This window comes from Felis catus, chromosome A2 (assembly GCF_018350175.1).
Source record: "Felis catus isolate Fca126 chromosome A2, F.catus_Fca126_mat1.0, whole genome shotgun sequence".
NCBI classification, from domain to species: domain Eukaryota; kingdom Metazoa; phylum Chordata; class Mammalia; order Carnivora; family Felidae; genus Felis; species Felis catus.
The window spans coordinates 31,495,243-31,517,033 of NC_058369.1; the positions used below are offsets into that span (position 1 = coordinate 31,495,243).

Below are 21,791 nucleotides of genomic sequence, written 5' to 3' on the forward strand. Positions count from 1 at the left end.
TCCTACAGCACACATTCCTAAGAAATTACTGCACTGTGCAACATTGTGTAATAGAATCCACATGAGACTCATTAGGGGAATGGGGTTACGGGCACAGCACTCAAAACTTCATTAGTGACTCACACAAAAAAGATAGGAACCTAACAGAAACAGTAGCACAGTTTTCCATAGATTAAATGGTTAAAAATAGGTGAATACTAGAAAACGAGCCGACATTTGCTTCTGGAAGCAGGTGTTGAAAGAGCTGCAGCCTGTGAGTTACTCTGAAGTAGTGGACGGAGGTTATCTGAGATCAAGGGAAAGTTGTAGCACCAGTTGTGGGTGGGCGTGGCTCCTCACATCCACGGTGAACTGGGATGCATGGTGGGTGCTTGGGGGAGGGGTGTGTTTTGTGTATGCCCATGTGACTGGGTGCAGCCAGGTGTCATTTTCTGCATTGGCGCAGTACTTTTTGCAGATGAAATCTTGTGAAAGCAGATGCAGTATTTCATCATGTTCAAATTGTGCCTTAGTATATCAGTGGCTTCAGAATAGATTTACTTTCTGAAAATAAGCTTTACGAGCAAAACTGTATTTCATTAGATTGAGAATCTTATTTATATCACTTGATATCAAGAGAAAATACTTTTCAAATACTTTAAAATCACATTTACTCTAAGACACTTGCTTGACAATTCTGATCCCCAGAGAATAGTAAAAGGGGTGTACTTCATAAAAGTAAGTTTTAGTTGGGAGTTTTCTCCCTGTTCATACCACAAACATGGTATTATTCTTCCTGCAGCACACACTTGTCCTCCATGAGAAACAGGATGATTTCTGTGGGTGACCATGGAGGAATATTTTAATATTTATTTGAATGTATATAGAAAAAGTACATAACAAGCTCATCAGACCTACTGTTTCATAGATACTGTTGTTTGGAGAAATAGTTCCCAGTTGAGGGTAGTACCCTGCATCACATTGGGTGATATGAGAATGGATTGGAGGGTAGGTTCAGGCTGCCCCTGGCAGAGGGGCACCACTGCTGATTAAGGGGCAGGGGACAGGACCTCTGATCATCCTGAAATCCTATACAAGAATTGTCCTGTCCAAAATACCAGTGATGCCCCCAGAGAGAGACTGGTTAATGGCTGAGGAGGAGGAGAGAACAGTAGAGCTGATAATTTAAATAAAGATGTTAAGTAAAAAATACTATTTTATGTGGCTTTGGTAAGAATGATGGAAATAATTTGCAGTTGATGGAAGTCCGGAAAGCAGTAGTTGAGGACAGGTAGCAGCAGTGAGCTTTATTTGATAGACCCTGATAGAAAGCACCATGTGCCAGGCAGTGTTCTCATTGCCCTACAAGTGTAGTTAACTTACTCAGCCGTGGCTAATGGTTCTGGAGCATTAGCCTAGTATAAGGCTGCTCTCAACCTTGACTGCACAGTGGAATCACACAGGGCCACTTATAAGAGCCTGCATACCCAGACCACACCCCAAACCAGTTAAATCAGAATCTCTGTGGGTGGGACTCAGGCATCAGTATTTTTTAAGCTCATAGGTTATGCCACTGTGTAGCCAGGGTTGAGAACTACTGGTCCACGGCTGTTTGAAATCACTCCTCCTCACAAGACAAGCTGCACCGATGGTGCACATGTTAAGCGAAGGTCTGCTCCATGCCAGGTCTCACAGAGGCAGAGATGACCCAGACAGGAAGTTTCACCATCCAAGGAAGGCAGCAGAACTGGAAACAGATTTTTACGGTCCTGCCTGACAAGTGCTGGTGCTTTGGAAGGATATTCAGATAGTGTTTGGGGATCACAGAGGGGAGAGAAACTAAATTAGAAAAGAAGAAAAAAAAACAAAACCTCAGATGCCAAATTTGGGAAGTTACTAAACTTAAGTTATTTTAGTATTCCTTTCCATGCACACAGCTTTCATCAGAGTAAAAAAAAAAAAAAAAAACACAAAAGCAACAGGCACTTAAAATCACTGTCAATTTAGGGGTGCCTGGGTGGCTCAGTTAGTTGACTGTCTGACTCTTGATTTCAGCTCAGGTCATGATCTTCTGGTTCATGGGTTTGAGCCCTGCATTGGGCTCCTCGCTTACAATCCAGAGCTTTCTTGGGATTCTGTCTCTCATCTTCTCTCTCTGCTCTTCCCCCGCTTGCACTCCCTCTGTCAAAATAAATACATAAACCTAAAAAAAAAATCACTATCATTTTAGCCATCCTAACTTGCTTGTGGCCTTTGTGCGGTCTGGTTGGACAATTGGAATTTTGTCTGTAGATCAGCATTATAATTTTGTCCTGTTGTGGAAGGTTCTTAAATACCTCATAAAGCATTGTTGAACTAATGGCCTTCTGGGAATAAGTCATCTCAGCTTCCCAGAGAGCCTCAGGACTGGTTAAAAAAAAAAAAAGACTTTAGAAATAAACCGTTTGTGCGGTGCTGATAGTCACTGATTCCAGTTTGCTTAATTTTTTAAATATTCATATAGCTTCTGTGAAGTGGTAAGTAAATGTTGGATCACGTACATTTTAAAACTTAAAGCTAAGCCATGTGTCATTTTATTTTAATCTAATTTAATTTATTTATTTTGCCACGTGTCATTTTAAATCACAAGTTTTTTTGTTTTTGTTTTTGTTTTTTTCAACGTTTTATTTTATTTTTTTGGGACAGAGAGAGACAGAGCATGAACGGGGGAGGGGCAGAGAGAGAGGGAGACACAGAATCGGAAACAGGCTCCAGGCTCTGAGCCATCAGCCCAGAGCCTGACTCGGGGCTCGAACTCACAGACCGCGAGATCGTGACCTGGCTGAAGTCGGACGCTTAACCGACTGCGCCACCCAGGCGCCCCTTAAATCACAAGTTTAATTGAAGGCAGTCATCACAAGGTACTTCAGTAGATAAAGTTCCTAAATAATTGACTTGTTTCAGATAGTACCATTCCTCAGCAGCTCTCAATTTATTTAGTGTGGATTGCTTTATGACCAGAAAACCTGATTCTCCAGTGGGTAGACTTATTTTCAGGTAAACCTGTGTAGTCTGTACTTAACTATGAATTACTTCCGGGTTTAAAAAACCAGCGTAGCTCCTCGTGGTATTTTTGTCTTCTGCCTTTGGCATCTTAGCAGTGTGAACCAGAGCTATGCCATCTGTACCCAAGTGAGATTATTACAAAAGAGGGAGTAAAGTGATTCACTGGAAAATTTCAGCAGAGGTTCAGAGGATGATAAAATAACCCTAGAAACATTCTTATTTGGCGTCACATGCTAGTGGGTAGTGACAGAAAAAAAATTAAGGTACAACTCGTTTTTTGACATTTGCGATTCAAAAAATTGGAAGGATGCTATGCTAGAAAGGAAGGAAGGAATCGGTCTGGTGTCAGTTCGTATAGCTGCGTGGATGAACGAATAATTTGCCTCTCTGACTCCTTGTTGGAGCGAGTGAGGTTCATTTCTAGTATACAAAACCAAATATTCTCAGGTTTAGAATGGCTCTTTAATTTCCTAATGGCTATCTGCGTATGATAAACCGCTTTATGCTGAGATGTTTCCGAAGCAGAAGGACCAGTTCCTAGAATCCTAAATAAGTCTGTGAGGCCTAGATAAGCCGTTTCTGAAAGCTGCTGAGTGAAATATATTTTCACTTAGTGACGCATATTTGAACCTAAATGTGTTGATTTCAGGGGACTCTTCCAGGATTCCATTGGAGACTTGCCTGAAACACAGTGTCTTTTTTTTTTTTTTTTTTTCCTGTTTTTCTTTTCAGAAAGAAGACACAGCTCGTCCAGCAAGCCTTCTTGGGCCGCTCCTCCCACTTCAGTATTTCCCTTCTTCCCTTCTCTGTCCAAAAGCAAAGGAGGCAGCGGAAGTGGAAGCAACCGTTCTTCCAGTGGAGGTGTTCTAGGCGCATCCTCATTAAGTTCCAAGTTGCTGAAATCACCCAAAGAGAAATTGCACCTCAGGGGGAACACCAGGCCAATGCATCCCATTCAGCAAAGTAGAGCCCCCCATGGTAGAATGTGAGTATGGCCCAGAGGGTTCTTCGAGCTTCCCTGCCTGTTGTGGAACTGTGCACACCTGTAGCACCTGAAAGTGTTGTGAATCATGTGAAAGAGCTCCTGCTTTGGGGAAAGTCAAGTGTATGTTGTTTCCTTTTGTTTCCCTGTCGTATTTTGGGCGACTTCACAAAACAGCAACAGCAGTAATAAGGTCAGCGGTACTTATTGATTGACTCTTTCTTGTGCGCCAGCTGTGGAAACTTGGCTCTTTTTGTGGGCTGTCATTTCATTATCACAACAACCTTATGAAACAGGTCTGGTTGTTATGCCCATTTTGCAGATAAGGATGAAGGACACGTAATGCGGTCGAGGAGCTTTAGCCAAACTCTGCAGGCAGACAGGCCTGGGTTCACACGCCCCTTCTATCACTTTCTAACTGCAGGGCTTTGAACAAGGCCCCGTTGCTCTCACAGTTGGAGAGTAACAGCCAGTGTGCAGTTATTGGGAGAAGTAGAATTAATACAGCAGTCTCAAGCACCTGGCGTCATGTCTGACCCATAGGAGACAGTAAATGAATGGACACTGGTGCTTCTGCTGCTGCCATTGATAACGGTAGGAATAAAAAAGTGAGGTGATTCGCAGATGCTGTTCTGGGATTTTCTGGAGCCTGCAAAGCAGACAGGGAAACAATGCCTTCCTCCCATCCCCTCCCCACCCCACCCCCGCCAGTCTTGGGTTCACATCACAGTAGTGATGAAGGGAAGACCGGAGGAAGTTCACACCACCAGGCAAGGCTTTGGCACGTTGGCACAGTGGATTTGTAGGCTGCCAGGCACCGTGCGGTCACGTGAGGGCTCAGCCACGTACTCCACAGAAACCTATCTTGCCTCGTCATGGTAGCCCTCAGCCCTGGTGGCGGGTGGCTTTTCCCTGGCCTGCCTCCCTTTGGAGGGTATGCCCCACATCTCCGCCCCAAGGTCTGCTAACCTGGCTAATCTCAGGGCAGTATCTAGCACCTGCTGCCGCTCACGGACCTTGCCAGCTGGGAGAGGCCATCGCTTCTTGCAGTGCGTCTCTTGCTGTCGGGCTGTCGGGCTGTTCCAGGTACAGCTGTTTGGTGCTGTTTGTCCCGGTTGCTAAGCCCCGCCTCCCCCCCCCCCCCCCCCCCCCCCCCAGCCTCTGCTCATTTGTCAGAAGTACAAGTACAGCAAGCTTGGCTTTCGTTCCTGGACCTTTCCGAAAGCCAAAGAAAATGCCAGTGCTATGTGTAAGTCGCTCGCCAGCTTAACAGCTGTTTGAGCACGGACTCTACTGAACAAAGTTGAGAAAACCTCATCAATCTGAATCTTCTTTATTTGGAGCTGGGTTTAAGAGGGGGACCAGGCCAACTGGTAGCTCCATACCAACATTTGCCATCCAAATGCTAGTGTCAGTAAGATTCCCAGAAAAATGAATTCTTTCTTAGTGGCACAGGTATTCAGTGCTCACCAGCTGTGTGCCAGACACTTATATTCAGAACTCTTGTTACAGAAACTTTTTTCAGAGACTAGAGAATTATCGCTTCAGTGACACATGACATAACTAAACATTGGTGTCCCTCACTGATGGGCAGAGAGCCTCTTCTCAGAGATCTGGTTAGGCTCATTTGAATTCATGTATGTCTCTAGTGACATTTCTTGGACATACTATCTAACTCCAGTTATTCTTGCCCCTGTTCACTCAGTTTGATTTGTTTCGATGGATCCTTTCTTTATTTTTTATTTATTTATTTTTTTCAACGTTTATTTATTTTTTGGGACAGAGAGAGACAGAGCATGAATGGGGGAGGGGCAGAGAGAGAGGGAGACACAGAATCGGAAGCAGGCTCTAGGCTCTGAGCCATCAGCCCAGAGCCTGACGCGGGGCTCGAACTCACGGACCGCGAGATCGTGACCTGGCTGAAGTCGGACGCTTAACCGACTGCGCCACCCAGGCGCCCCTGGATCCTTTCTTTAAAATGATAGTTCTCTGAAGATATTCTCTAAAGGTTTTACAGATAGTCTCTGGTCCTTTTAGACCCTTTCCCGTTTTGCGTCTTACAGGAATTGAGTTGGGTATCAGGCTTAGTTCCCCTGTGGACTCATGCGTAAGATTGTCCTGGATGATGAAAGACCACGTCAATCCGATGGTCCGCTGGAGTTTTTTTGCCTCACCAGAAGGGCTTCTAGTTTGAATGAACGTGAATCGTACTGAGTGTTCTGGGTAGTCCTGACACATTTTCAGAAGTCGCCTTTGGGAGCCTAGCCCTGTGCAGGGCGTGGGTAGATCCGGGCTCTGACTTCAGCCCTCTAGCTCACCATTCACCGGGGGCTGCTGGCGCACTCGGGTGCTGATGTTCCGCTTCCCCCTGTGACAGCATGACGCCCTCTGTCAAAGTGGAGAAGATTCATCCGAAGATGGACGGCACACTACTGAAATCTGCGGTGGGGCCGACCTGTCCTGCTACTGTGAGTTCCTCAGTCAAGCCTGGCCTTAACTGCCCCTCGATACCAAAGCCAACCTTGCCTTCACCTGGACAGATTCTGAATGGCAAAGGGCTTCCCGCACCATCCGCTCTGGAAAAAAAGTCTGAAGATAATTCCAGTAACAGGAAATTTTTAAATAAGAGATTATCAGGTAACTTCACGTTTTTTCTCTTCGTGTTTCTCTGTATATAATTGGGTATTCACGAGGGAGCAGATGGACTGCTGTCTGCAGGTCCGCCTTTTCAAAACTGGTCAGCTTCAGCTTTACGTGGAAGTTCCTTAGGTGCTCTGCCTTTGCTCTTCGCTCTTGCTTTTAAAGTACACGTGTCTGTGGGTGATGTAAAAATAGCTTTCGAGCGGTGTCTTTCTGAATGGAGCGCGGCAGGAACGCTGACACGCACACTTCCTTTCCTGTCAGGCGATGGCAGTAGTCCCCCGCGCTCTTTGTGGCGTCTCTTGCTGCGGCTTGGCAGCACTCGCACGTTGTCTATTTTATATTTATTGATGATGTCGTAGATTTTATTCAAGTTAGAATTTGCCTGTTTTGAGAATCGTTCTACTGTTGTCAAAACTAATGAAGGATGAGCCCATCGATGAGCCCATTGTAATGTCTGTGTGCTTTTGGCAGAAAGAGAGTTTGATCCTGACATACACTGTGGGGTCATCGATCTCGACACCAAGAAGCCCTGCACCCGGTCTTTGACATGCAAGGTAGGTGGGCTCCTCGACAGGGCTGGGCGCACTGGTGAGTGAGTGCAAGGAGCTGGGATCGATGGCATTGCCCCAAGAGGGGATCTGATCCGTGGAGCGTTGTGGGTATTGTAAATGAAGGGACGAAGAACGCCTCGCGTTCAGGAAACGTGGAGCCTTTTGTTACAAACTGCCACCGTAAGAGACGTTTTGCTTCCGGTGTCCTCTCCAGGGGAATAGTGTTGTTTCCTAATCAGTCTGTTATTTTCGAAGACTGAAAGTATTTCTTCAGAGAGATTTAAAATGAGAGCCTACCCTTTACTGTGGTTTAAATTGTATGGATTGAAAATAAGTCCAGAAATGTCCTTGGTATATGTGTGAATACTCTTAAAATGCTCGTGTAGGGGCGCCTGGGTGGCTCAGTCAGTTAAGTGTCCGACTTCAGCTCAGGTCATGATCTCATAGTTCTTGAGTTCGAGCCCAGCGTCGAGCTTTGCGCTGACGGCTTGGGGCCTGGAATCTGCTTCGGATTCTGTGTTTCCCTCTCTCTGTATCTCCCTTGCTCACGCTCTGTCTCTCTCTCTCAAAAACAAACATTAAAATAAAAATGCTTGTGCAATCGGTGGCTCTTAAATTTTAAAGAGCCACTTTAAAATAATCTGATTTTGAGATGCTTATTTTTCCAGTTCCAAAAAAGTACTGTGTAACATACAATCTAACTTACGTATAAGCTACAAAAATGTTACCATCTTCCTTTCTGTCCTGAGTTTTCCTTTAAAATGCCAGTATGCTAATAAGGTGGTATATTTGCTGCAAAATAAGAGTTGAAATGGGGTGGCTTCAGTGGAACCCCTACATGAATGAGCACATATGCTTACATATGTTTCTCTGGAGAGTATCCCCAGCTATCCTTCAGAAGAGTCCAAAAACTATTGAGAATCAGTGCTTTAAAGTAACTTGAAAACCCTTGTTTGATGGAGGGGGTGAAAACTGTAAAAAATTGTGTTTTCTAAAAATTAATAAAATTTTTGGTGTATTATTTTAAATCTTACCGAAGATTATGTTTGGATGAAGGACTTCAGGCCCCATTCCACCCCCTAACGAAGGAATGTTAAAATCTTCAGAAAGTGGAAGTGTTGTTTCTTGTTTTTGTTTAATGTTTGTTTAGAGAGAGCGAGACATGGCAGAGGCAGAGTGGGAGGGGGACAGAGGATCCAAAGTGGGCTCTGTGCGGATAGCAGACAGTCTGATGCGGGGCTTGAACTCATGACCTGCGAGATGGTGACCTGAGCCAAAGTCAGACACTTAACAGACTGAGTGCCCCAGAAATGTTGTTTCTAGGTAGTTCTTATTTAAAAATAAATTTTTTTTTTAATGTTTATTTTTGAGAGAGAGCGGGCGAGTGCGCATGAGCAGGGGAGGGGCAGAGAGAAAGAGGGAGGGAGACACAGAATCCGAAACAGGCTCCAGGCTCTGAGCTGTCAGCAGAGCCTGTCAAGAGCCCGATGCGGGGCTTGAACTCATGGACCTCGAGATCATGACCTGAGCAAAAGTCAGAGGCCCAACCAACCGAGCCATCCAGGTGCCCCTAAGTGGTTCTTATTTTAGTTTAAATGTCAAATTTAATTTTAGCGTGTAGATTTTATCTTACAACAGTGGTTCTGAATCTTTAGAGGAAAGGTGCTGGCTAAGAGCTGCTTTAAATATCTAATTAAAAAAAATTACAGACCATGTTCCCCAAGGAGAAAATACACACACATATATGTTCTGAAATTGGCATTCCGTCTCAGGGTTCACAGATATCTTACCCCAAACCTCTCACCCTTGAATCTCTAGGCTAAAAACGCCTATCTCAGGACAGATTGCTTTTATATTTATTGAGCACCTGTAGTGGTCTCTTGTTTGAAGGTAACCGCTCGAGCTCTGTGGAGCTAGATGCCCCAGTGTAGCTGCCCCTGAGGGAGTTTGTGAGGGCGGGCCTCAGCCCCGTGCCACGCTACGATCACAGCTTGCCAACTGCTCTCGGCCGTCTTCCCGCCTGCCTGGCTCTCAGTACATGGGTTTCCCGATATTAGGGTGCCTGAGGCCAATGAAGGATGCTTAGTTTATCCACGATGCCTTCCTTCGGTCAGCTCTGGTGGGGCATGCTGGTGAGCCAAAAGCTTGATCAATTCATAATGTGCAAGACTGACCAGCCTTCCTCCCGAACCTTTATTGATGGGTAAACAGGCTTCATGTGGATCCTGCGGTGTTCTCCTCTCTTCCTTTTCAAGTCGTGTGTGCTCTCCTTGTGTTGTGTTTCGGGTGTCGTCTCTGTGTGAGCATGTATCTGCAGCCCTGGTGTGTCGTGAGTTCGGCATAGAACCGGCAGGCCTGGCCTTGTGCAGGTTGCCCTTCCTTTCCTCCTGTGTTCTGTTTGTCCTGCTTCTTCCTTTCCCTGCCTCTGTTTTGGCCTGAACCTGTGAAGCTGTGGAGGGCTGCCCATGCCTGAGTGCCTCTGCTGAGTGTCTCCCACCATGCTGCCCAGGTCTCTCCTGCCTCAGACCGACAGTGTAGTCCTTCCTCTTCAGTGTCAGGGGACTTGGTGCTGCCTGCCCCTGTCACTCGCTCCCTCCTGTCTGCCTGCCACCCTCGCTGTCATCTCCTCGCTTCCTTGTCTGTCTGATGTCCTGTGTCCTGTCCTCTCTGTCTTCCGTACAAATAGATTCTGGCTCTGGTATTCTTGCCCATTCAGTCATTGTAGAAAGTTCTATTGCATATATATTGGACACAGGCTTTAACAGAATCCAGACACCGTCCCTAGCCTTGAGGGGGTTACAGTCTAGTAAACAAGATGGAGGTTCACTTCGTGATCACTCATGTATGTGTGAAGTGACCACTGCTGAGTAATAAAAAGGAAGGAGGCCTGTGTTATGACAGCCATCAGTAGGGGGACTGAGCCAGGGAAGTGTCCTTTGCCGTAGCAGAGCTGGGCTGAAACGAACATGATTTATCTGGGTGAAGAGGGTTGTTAGAAGCCCATTAAGCAGCATGTGTAAATATTTTGTGATGGGGCAGAACAGACACATTAGGACCTGAAAGGCCAGCCAGGAGGTTGAAGAGCAAGAGGAAGAGGCACTTTGTATGAAAGGAGTGGGCGGCAGTGAGCCACGAGGAATGGAGGACCCCGTTACGTACCCAGTCGTGGCTGCGTGGTACTTGGGTAGCCCTGAAGAGTTCTGATAGGAGTGAGGGGCTCAGTGGAAATCCTTCCGATTTAGTCTTCAAACCAAGCTGGGAAAATATTGGTCATCTCTGCCTCCTTTCTTGGCTTGACTTTGCTATGTTAAGTACTAAGGGACGTTCAGAGACAGATGCTTCGACATCTGTCCAGAGAGATAGGCAGGTGGACCAGTGATGTTATATGTTCATTCATTCATTCAACACATATTAGAGGGCCATTATTTTTATATACTTCTTGTCTGAAGCATTTACTGAGTGCCCAGAGCACTAGTAGGTAGCTAGTACAGCACTAAACAAAACAAAGTTCCTTATCTTCATTTAGGTTACTTTCTTATGGATATATTACATATTAAAGGAAATAAAGTGAAAGTTTAAAAAGAAACTAAAGTCACTGATGTAACTATCTCTGCCAGGTTAAATTTTGAGCAGACCTCGTGTTCAGTGTGTCCAGTCAGGAGGTAGGTTGTTACTGAATTGCAGAAGGACAGTTAAAGCCTAATTCCCCTCCAACCCCTAAATTATATCAAACATAAAAGCTTATAGAGCAGCAATACATTTGTATAATGTGTAGGACCATAAACACACACAGAGTACAATTTGTGTTACTTTTGTAACATAAAAGAGTGAAGGAAATCTATAGATGAATTAACTTGTATTTACGGTATGTGATTTGGGGTCACTGTCTACTTAAATTTTTGACAGACTTAAGACCCCAGCAGTAAGGAATAGTCAGGTTAACTTGATTTTATCTTCTTCTAGGAATAGTGTTAGTCCCAAGGGAGCCTGAAAAGGCAAACAAACAAAAACAGGAATTATCAAATGCATTTGGTTTATGAGCCTCAAGCAGGGGGTTATGTTAGTTACCCCGTTGGCATGACTTTTCTTTTCCTTGATGTGCCCATCTCCCAGTTCTGAAATGGATGTCTTAGCTGTAGAAGTGCTGTCTGTCCATCTTCTTGATTTCCATAGTGAGTGTCTGTTTATAGGGATTCACTCTGCTTCATTGCCCCTTCGTGTTCACAGCCTTTCTCCTCGTGGCTTTGTAGTCTCTGTGTCTCCCCAGGCTTCCTCAACCAAAGCAGGATGCTTCCCTGCTTGCAAGATGCTTTGAGCCATTTTCTCTTGACATGGCATTTTCCCTGGAATAGAGAGAAACACTTGTCTAATTTTTACTTTCTAGTTGTTACTGGAAAAGCACACTTTTTTTTTTTTTTTTTTTTTTTTTTTTTTTTTAAGTAAGCTCTATGGGCAACGTGGGGCTTGAACTCACAACTCCACGATCAAGAGTCACATGCTCTACTGACTGAGCCAGTACATTTTTTTAGGGCATAAGCGTTTCTTCCCTTTTAATATTTAAAATGTAAATGGCCCAGAAAAGGATTTTTCTATTTGAGCTGCTAAGAGCCCCAATAAGTAAACTGTTACAATGGCAATGTCACCTGTTCGTTTCTACTGTTTGCCATTCACTTATATACCCGGTGGCACAACTAACATTCCTTTTTTCTTCTGTGGAAATAGCCTCACCAAATATGTGCTTCTACTTTAGCTAAAGAAAAAAGGTCACCGTCCTATGATTTTTAGCTTATCAGATGGTAAACAGCCTTTATGCTGTTGGTCCAGATTTCTTGTTTTGTTTTTTTTGTTGTTGTTGTTTTTTTAATTGGGAATGGTGTTTTTGGATATATGATAGAGAAAAAATTATTACTGAGATTCCTCAGTTTTTCTATTTTTTTGGTCTGTAGACACATTCCTTAACTCAGCGGAGGGCTGTCCAGGGTAGAAGAAAACGATTTGATGTGTTATTAGCCGAGCACAAAAACAAAACCAGGGAAAAGGAATCGATTCGCCATCCGGACTGTCAGCAACCAACGCAGCCTCTCAGGGACCCGCATCCCGCCCCTCCTAGACCTCCACAGGAGCCACACCAAAACTCTCACGGAGTGATTCCTTCTGAATCAAAGCCTTTCGTAGCTAGTAAACCTAAACCTCACACCCCCAGTCTTCCAAGGTAAGTCAAACCCTCCAGCTCTATCCTTCCTTTAAAGAACAGACTGGCAGACACTGTGAACCCCCAGTGCAGTTATGAGATCGAGGAGTGTACATCAGGCTCACTCTAAGAAGATGAGAGATTTTTCTAATTGGGTTTTGAGGGAAAAAAAATTGTCGAGTTCATCAGTAACTTCCAACCAGGGCTCTTCTGGGCCAAATGCAAGCAGCACAAAGCAAGAGTGGTCTCCACCTCTGCTCAGTGTAGGTGTCTATTCTTAACCCCCCTGAGCAGGGCCCAAAAGCGGGTGCTGACCGCAGGTTAGTGACTGGAATATTTCACATGGCTTTGGCAGCAGTTTCCCTTTCATTTGTCTCACTTGTTGCAAAAATACGGCAGTGGGAGGCCTTGCTGGGGATAGGCATTCAGCCTGAGTTTTTATAGCATCCCTTTATCAACTTATGTTTTCATTTATTCATTTGGGACCTTGGCCTAAGCACATATTAGGCATTTTAGCTGTTTAGTAAGTAGTGGACCAGAATGTCTTATGAAAACTTCCCTACATACCTCAGGGACAGTGAAGGTGGTACATGTGCATTTCGCTTGTGTATTTAACGAAGTTAAAGTCACGGACCCTGTACCAAATTTCCAGAGAGAAAGGGAAGAGAAAGGTGTCAAGAATGAGGGCCTTCACTGTCGGCCACTGGCAGCAAGAACTTTGGCCTAGGAACGTGCCAACTCTTGGTTGCTGTGCCTAACCTCCCCGCTCGCGGGCCTGCCCCGATGTGAGCCCCGGGTGTGAGCAGCCCGGGGGGGGGGGGGGCGCCCTCGGAGGTGGCTCCCGAGAATGTGGCCGAGCCAGGGATGTCAGTTCCTTGGCACAGCCTTCCTTCGGCCATCTTCTCGTTGAAATTTTTCCGTCGATGCAAAAGTCAGCCTAATCCTAGAATCAGCAGGCATGTATCCATGTAGGAAGCACTCCGTGCCGTTCTTGGCGGTAGGCCGTAGATGGTCCACATAAAGCAGTGATGCTGCGTCCTCCTCTGAGCACCTCCTGTCCCTCTCGGGTGCGGAGCACATTGCCAGCTATCGAGTTTATTGCCTCCGTAACCCTCATCCAGGTGAAATTTGAGGAGGAATCAAAGAAAGAATTCTCTTAAATTCTACTTCTATTTCCCCTTCTTTGGGGAGAATACAAGAGGCCCTGAGCCACCCAGGTGGCTGTAGAAGGGAGAACCCTTTATGTTCCTTTGGGTAGATCTGGCATACAACTTCATGTGACACCATGCGGTTCGGGAGAGTGGATTCTTCACTCCCATGCCACCTGATCAACATCTGTTGCCCCAGTGCTAGTGGGGGACCCCAGGCCTCCCTAGGCGGTCTTGGGCACGTTGTTATATCTGGGTTGAGGCGGCTGGTTGCCGGACGTGTGATCTGATCGGTGCTGCACTTTCTACTCACCAAGGCCTCCAGGCTGCCCTGCACAGCAAGGCGGGAGTGCCCCCATTGACCCTCCTCCAGTCCATGAATCTCCACACCCTCCCCTGTCTGCCACTGAGCCAGCTTCTCGGTTATCCAGTGAGGAGGGAGAAGGCGATGACAAAGAAGAGTCTGTTGAAAAACTGGACTGTCATTATTCAGGTCATCATCCTCAGCCAGCATCTGTAAGTTCCACATGCCCCCCCGAGTTGACCCTCTCCACACAGCGGAGACAGGGCACTGAGGGCGGGGGGTGGGGTGGTTGCCAGGGATCTTGGCGTGCGTGCGTGTTTGTGTGAGACGTGGTCAGGGTGCGAGAGCAGCTCAGAACAGGGTGCCCCAGAGGCGGCGCGCACTCAGTCCTGGGACACCTCCGGCTTTTGCCTTTCTCTTCTGTGGAACTCAGAGCTGGGCATCGTCACTCTCGTGCTTCACAGCCTGTGATACACAGCGTGCGAGTTCTTCTGTGGTTGGCTTCTCTCCTGAAGGAGAGAGATCACAGGCAGGCCGTGCCGCTGCCGGGATTAGCGAGCACGCGTGGTATGTCCTCTCTTGCAGTTTTGCACATTCGGGAGCCGGCAGATTGGAAGAGGCTATTACGTGTTTGACTCCAGGTGGAACCGGCTTCGCTGCGCCCTCAACCTCATGGTGGAGAAGCATCTGAACGCGCAGCTGTGGAAGTGAGTGCCTGTCCCAGCGCCTCTGGGGCGGGGAAAGGGGGCTGACCTCACCTGGGGCCGCATCCTCTTTATGTCTTAAGGGACTGGTCTAATGAAGATAAGCTTATCTAAAATGAAAAGGTGGCCTTTGACTATCCCTGAGAAGGCCCCTCATCATTTATTCAGTCTTTTCAGCAAATATGTATTGCTCTGGATGTTGGGGTTCCAGGCAGTGAGGGAGTTTCCACCTGTGTGGGGTTTGCATTCAGGGGACGGGGGCACAAAAACCACCAAACAGCGAATCAGTAGGGGTTATAGCTCGTCATAAGGGAGATCATGGAAGCTCTAACAATCACTGAGACTTACTGAGACCTTACTGTGTGCCAGGCAACTTGCATTTAATTTTCACAAGGCGCTGCCTCTGGTGACCTCGATTATCCCTACTTTACAGATACTGAAACTGAGAAGTCACACAGCAAGTTGGTGGTAGGGCCAGGGTTTAGACCCACAGGCAGTTTGGTTGCAAACAAAGAGCTAAGATGGAAAAACAACAAGCTGGAGAGATTCTGGGCAAACCTCGCTGAAGAGGTGATCCTAGAGCAGAGATGGAGAGAAGGATAGAAAAGGCAGCCAGGGGATGGTGGGGCAGGCAGAAGGAACCATGTGTGCAAAGGTCTTGAGTCAGAAAAGATCATACTTGTCTGAAAAAAGCGAGAAAGCGATCATGGTGCAAGATGAGACCTAAGAAGCTGGCAGGGGCCAGATGACTCTGAAATTGATTCTGAGTACAGTGGGGAGCTGCTGAGGGCCTCAGGAAGTGGAGCCATGTGCTCTGATTTACAGTGTAAGATGGTCATCTCGTGTGTCCGTATGTGGGCTGGTATTTCCTACGTGGGATTTTAAGTGGAAGAAGAGTTCCATGGCCAGAAGGCTCAGCTTTTTCTCAAGTGACATAGTTTTCGTTACCGCAGGACTTCTCAGAGTCTTTAAGGGGCACACTGTTCATTATACCTCTCAAAGCAGGAGATATTATTTATAATGTGGAACATCTCCCAAGCTCTTTTGACCTGGGAACGTCTTTTAGGGGAGTATCTTTGGGAACTTAACGTTTGGTGGAACCTATTTTTGGAAATACTGAGTTTTGTTAAACCAAGGGGGCTGTCCACTAATTCACATGTCGTTCCATATTCTCCATTTGGGCATCATTTACTAGAGCCTCCCTGAACAGACTCTGCCAGTACATCCACTTGCCTTGCTGCCTTGGTTTCCTGATAAAGTCAAAGGAAGCTGGTCAGAGGCCTCGGATAGTCTGCAGTCTGAAGAACCGCCTCCGTGATCATGAACAGGACTAGAGTTTATTCACTTAGAAAATCAGACCCAGAGCGGTGGTGCTCTACTTTTCAATTTCACATTTCTTCCTGGGTTTTACTAGATAAGAGGCTCCTCTTTCTTCTTTATGAAGGAACATTGCCCTTGCTCAGGAAAAACGGGGCACTGGTTTGTTGGGATTCTAGGGGTCTGTCAGCATCAGAAAACCCCCAAATACGCGAAATCTCAGCTTCATATTTCTTGAGACTGCCCACCAGGACTTGGGGAGCTCATTGAGCACCCTGAAATGTGGATTTAGTGAATTCCTAAGAGTTGAGAAGTGTCCTCAGAATGACTTTTTCCCATTATCCTGAGAAGTGGTTCGTGGCCAGTAGTTGGGGTGCATATGGTTTCAGTTCCTAGTGGCTTGTGGGGGGGGGTGTTGTCCTCTTTCTGCGGTGAACCTGGGAAGACACAAGATCATGAGGTTGCCTCTACCATCTCTCTCTCTGTTCTGTCAGAGGCCGACGACCTTATCAATCACTTGTTCCTAGCAAAGAGGAAATCGTGCCTTTCCGCTAACATGAACTTGGGTTTTAAAAAAAGGCCAGTATAGCAGAGATAGATGTTTTGCTCAGTGATGAGCTGGCGCACAGGCCTGGGGCAGACGGTAGCTTGGAATGAGGTGCTGCGAGTGAGGCTGGCCACTGCAGGCAAGCTTCTCGGGCAGCCCCTGCGATTTGGTGGGAGGAGCTGAGCACTTCTCAACTGCAGGAGAACAGTCCTCAGGTGGCATCTTTGATGCACTCAACAGAACTCCCAAAGTGGTCCAAGTTCCATCCTGCTGGCTCAGCCAAAAGTCCTCTCTTCAGGAGGAGCCCCAGTTTGGGTGCCACCCTCCTTAGTTCCTTACTCCTCAGTTACCTGTTGCAGCTAAGGATATGTGGAAGTGGGATTTGAGTATGACAGTGAAATAAGTCATCTTCAATATAGGAATCTGGACACTGGTCAAATTGGACTAGCACTTCCTCTGGAGCATGCCCAGGACCACAAAGGCCAGTTCCAAACTCTGTGATTTCTGTCAAGTGCTTGTCCACTTTTGACTGGGGACCGTGATTCCACATTCCTTAAGGAAGTGATGGGATCATCAGCAAAAGGTTTTTCTTTGGTGGGGCGTGGAATAGGGGGCAATGTCGAGGTTACAGAATTTGTCAGATTGGTAATAAATTCACTTGGGTAAAAAAAAAAATGAATATGAAGAGGTATACAGTTCAAGGTTTTAGTCCCCCTGGTCCCCACATTCGTTTTGCCCACCCTCCCCGCCACCACTACCCCCAGACAGAAGCATTTTTATTAATTGCTTGTATATCTTTGCAGAGTTGATTTGTATGGACGTAGATCAGTACAACTACATATTCTGTATTTGTCTCATCCTTACGCAAAAGGTAACGAATGACTTAAAAGAGCGTTTTTACCAGGGACCAATATGTTGTGCAGAGAGATCCACGTGTCTCCCTGTATGGAAGCTTTTCCTTTTCCCAGGGTTTGGTTCCAGCTGCCTGATATTTAGGCTTCGTTTCCCTAAGCCACCTGGTGGCCGCGTGAAGCCAGTGCGCCCAGTGAGCCTGAGCAGTGCTACACGCCTCCATTTAGAGCAGGGCTTCTCAGAGGTGCCAGTGCCCACGGATTGCCTGGGGATCTTGTTGAGATCCAGATTCTGATGAAGTAGGTCTGGGTGGGGTGCAGGGACTCATCGTTTCTCATAAGCCTTTCAGGTACTGTCCGTGGTTGTCCACTGTGAGTAGTATGGGGATAGAGCCCAGCTTCTCGGTCTTTGCTTCTTGTTGGAATCTCCCAGAGAGACTGAGAAACTTCTCTAGTCTGGACCCCACCCCACAGGGACTTGGGTGTGGTCGGTCTGGATGCATGGATCTCAAGGGCCAGAGCTACACTCCTGAATGGGGGGGTTCTAGCTGGGACAAATACAGTAAGTAGTTCTTTTTATTAATAGTTACAGGCCTTAAAAAGCATCTGGAAAGCACTTTGGCAGCAGTTTAGGGCAAGTCTCACTTGGAAGATGAGAAGCCGGAACCCTAGCTGGTGCAGCGACTGGATCAGCCATTGCTGCCCTGTGAAGTCAGGACCGGGCCGGTCTTGGCGCTTGCCTTCCATTCAGGCCATTGTCTGTGTCGCTACCTCGCTGTTGGTTCTGCCATAGGGGTTTTTGAAATTTTGGTGTGGTCACATGTTAAAATCGTAGCAAAAATGGAAAGAGGCCTCCCTGGTCTGCCATCTGAATGACTCTCTAATCCCCAGGTTGGTCTCTTGCCCGGACATTAGTAACAAAATACACTGTGCCATCATCGTGGCTGGAAACCCTGAGATGTGCTTCAGGCCTGAAGTTAGGACCTAGAAGTTGCTATGAAATTGTTCTGCCCTTCCTTTCTCCTCTTTGTTCGTGAATTCTCTCAACATTAGTGCGCCTTCTGTACTGCAGGCGCTGTGGGCACAGTTTTAAATAAGGTGTGCCCTGCTCTCTAGAGAAGTTAGTGATCCACAGTTACATGTGGAAGCTGTCTTGAGTCCCCCAAGTCTGGGAACTGGCAGAGTGAGTCTGTGGAAAACCAAGCGAGTCTGGGTGGTCAGGACAGATTTCCTAAGAAAGTGATGGTGGGCCGAAGGTACGAGCTGAGCAGAAGTTGGGGTCATAGTATTGTAGGCGGAAGATGGACAGGGCCTCACGTCCAGGCCTGTTGTTGCGATGTAAGAAGGGTTGCTGGGTGGAATCTAGGAGGCAGTGTAAGGCTGGGGACCGGTGGTAGGTGAGGCACACAGGGCTTTCCACACCATTGTTCTGAGAGCCCCGGCAAGGCCTTGCAAAATTTGAAGCAGAGAAGCGGCAGGATCGGCTATGCGTTTCAGGTTGATCCTCTGACGGGTGTGTGCTGCTCAGTGCCAGAGATGAAGGGTCACCCCTCCATGCGTTTCCGTGAAGGGCTCTGCTGATGACTACTCACTGCCCCCTCCTTTTGCAGGAAAATCCCACCAGTGCCCAGCACCACAACACCCGTCTCCACACGTGTTCCTCACCGGACAAACTCTGTGCCCACATCGCAGTGTGGGGTCAGCTATTTGGCAGCGGCCACTGTGTCTACGTCCCCAGTCCTGCTCTCGTCCACCTGCATCTCCCCAAACAGCAGAGCGGCACCAGCTCATGGAACCACACTGAACGCACAGCCCGCCGCCTCCGGGGCAATGGATCCTGTGTGCAGTATGCAATCCAGACAAGTGTCCTCTTCGTCCTCCTCCCCCTCCACACCCTCCGGCCTTTCCTCAGTCCCCTCCTCCCCTATGTCCAGAAAACCTCAGAAGTTGAAATCCAGCAAGTCTTTGAGGCCCAAGGAGCCTTCTGGTAACAGCACTAACTGTCACAATGCCAGTAGCAGTACCAGCGGCGGCTCAGGAAAGAAACGCAAAAATAGCTCCCCACTGTCAGTCCACTCCTCCTCCTCCTCCTCCTCTTCCTCCTCCTCCTCCTCTTCCTCCTCTTCCTCCTCTTCTTCTCATTCCATGGAGTCTTTTAGGAAAAACTGTATGGCACACTCTGGGCCTCCCTACCCCTCAACGGTAACATCTTCCCACGGCATCGGCCTCAACTGTGTGGTTACTAAAGCGAACTCGGTGAGTGTCCGGCACGACCAGTCAGGGAGGGGCCCCCCCGGTGGGAGCCCCGCTGAGTCCATCAAGAGGATGAGTGTGATGGTGAACAGCAGTGACTCCACGCTTTCTCTTGGCCCGTTCATTCACCAGTCCAGCGAGTTGCCCGTCAACTCCCACGGCAGTTACTCACACTCTCACACTCCTCTAGACAGACTCATAGGAAAGAAAAGAAAGTGCTCGCCCAGCTCAAGCAGCGTCAACAACGGCAGCAGCAAACCCACAAAGGTTGCCAAATTGCCAGCCATGAACAACGTGCACATGAAACATGCGGGCGCCAGCCCAGGGGCACAAGGACTGACGAACAGTTCCCTCCTTCATCAGGTAGGACATGGACTGTGAGCCCCGCGGGGATGCCCCCGTTTCCTCTCCCTTGAACTCTTGCACCAGCTCGGACGTGCGTGGCAGGGTTGGTTAGTTTGCCTGTAAACACGTGTCCAGCTTTGTGGTCTCCTTTCAAAAAGGAAGCGTTCACGGCCATGTGAAGGTAAAACAGTGTATCTGCCAGAATTTCTCATGACTTGGAAGATGCTCCTGGGTAAGGAAACCACGCAGTGTGTTTCAGCAGATAGGGCTGCAGAAGCTGCCCGACCTGCGGGACGGCAGCGTCCCCTCCGCGGCCGGTGAGCGCAGCCCTGGGGGGCACGTCCCGTGCCGCTGCCTGGGGAGGAAGGCGGGCCGTGTCTTCCTGGAGAGTGTGTCTCTAGTTTGTTCCTCTGGAGAAAGCTGGTCTGCAGTCACACTGGTCTAGAAAGGGATGGTTTAAATTTTAAAGACCTTTTAATAATTTTCCCATCAAAGAATTTCTGATTCTCTGGTTGACTCTGTCCTTATGTTCCCTCACGGTTTTCCAGGGAAGCAGGAAAACAGTAAGTGTGGGTAGAGACGAAGACTAAAATCTCAAATTTCAGAGCTTAAAAAGAGACATGAACGTGGCCCATTTGTACAGCAGTGGCTCCCTGGGTGTCGGGTTCATATGGAACTTGACTTTCTCTCGTGCGTTCTTTGTTCCCACTCTCCTACCTGTTGCTGGTTTCCCCTGACCCTCTTCCCTCTGGAGCCCCTTCCTCCAGCATCCTTGGCTCTGAGTCCCAATCTCTCCTCTCGTTTCTTCACTCATCAGCAGATCTCCTCTCCTTGCTGTCGAACAGGAATTTCAGCAACATCACCCCGGAGCCCTGATTTGCAGTGTGGGGGCTGCTTTGATTTGTTTTGTTTTTCATCTTCAGAACTTAACTCAAATGGCAGGTTAGGACTTCTCCAGAATATACTGGGAAGCTTCTTTCTGTGATAGATTTCCCTCCAATATCTGCGTGAATTAATAACCCAGCGCCAAAGGTACAGGGAACATAATTATCGGTGAATTTAAATAGCAACTGCTTACATTTTTCTCTATGAGCCTCAAGTCTATAGGGGTTGTTGGTATGTTGCTTGGCTCTTTGAGCAAGGGGTCCCTGGACATGTGAAAATGGACTTTTACTTCTTGGTTTGTAGTTACTCATCATAGTTTATGAGCCTAAAAATTCAGTGCGAACACTGCAGGAAGTAGTATAGCCATCCTTTAAAAACTCCCTTCTGAGTGTAGTTTCCTGATTCTGCATGAACCTGGAGGAGGGATGTTCCGTTTTGCTGTGATGCCCAGTACCTTACGTTACTGAGTGCGTCTGTCTTCACATAGACATCGCTGTGGCCTCCGTACCCCACAGGTGACAGGAGGGGAAGAGACTGGTGGGCACAGCAGTGCCTGTGGAAAATGAGGAAATAGGAGCCCCATCCACACAGAGCAGAAGCTCCCAGAAACTGGTTACTGATTTCAGAGAAACTGCAGATTTGGACTTGCATGAGAAGTTTGACCACTTTTACAAGTTATGCAATACTTTTGTTTTTTAACCTGGTATAGCCCACACATCTGCCCAAGTACGGCTCTTAGCGGTTTGCCGCCTCTGATGTCCACCATCTGTGAGGGCTCTGTCCCACTAGGACAGGCTGAGTTTGGGGTATCAAAATTTGTTTCAACTTCAGTTTGTATTTGAGAAAGATTTCCTCTGTGTAGTGGAAAACTTTTTTATTACGCTGCACAAAGCTTAGGGTGGCCCATGACTACAGATCGGAGGATCGGTAAAACCCCAGAAACGTGTTGCATGATTTTTATGTCTGTGCTCGTTTATCTGCAGAAGGGATCCTATAGCTGCCATCAGAATCTTAAAGGTACCCATGACTCCAAAATGCTTTAAAGA

General features: G+C 47.4%; 1 protein-coding gene across 17 annotated transcripts in view; it reads left to right on the plus strand.

The window, feature by feature from the left end:
- Positions 1-21,791, plus strand: part of ATXN7 (ataxin 7) — a 141,791-nt gene that overhangs the window by 116,525 nt on the left and 3,475 nt on the right. For 16 of the 17 annotated variants that reach the window (XM_045051808.1, XM_045051805.1, XM_045051811.1 and 13 more), the window contains 7 exons: positions 3,757-4,009; positions 6,384-6,643; positions 7,121-7,203; positions 12,147-12,412; positions 13,857-14,055; positions 14,429-14,550; positions 18,873-19,878. In XM_045051808.1, the coding sequence (XP_044907743.1) occupies positions 3,757-4,009; positions 6,384-6,643; positions 7,121-7,203; positions 12,147-12,412; positions 13,857-14,055; positions 14,429-14,550; positions 18,873-19,878 (2,189 nt within the window). Of the gene's footprint in view, positions 1-3,756; positions 4,010-6,383; positions 6,644-7,120; positions 7,204-12,146; positions 12,413-13,856; positions 14,056-14,428; positions 14,551-18,872; positions 19,879-20,677; positions 20,745-21,791 lie in introns of all 17 variants that reach the window. The other variant, XM_045051818.1, reaches the window with a different exon arrangement.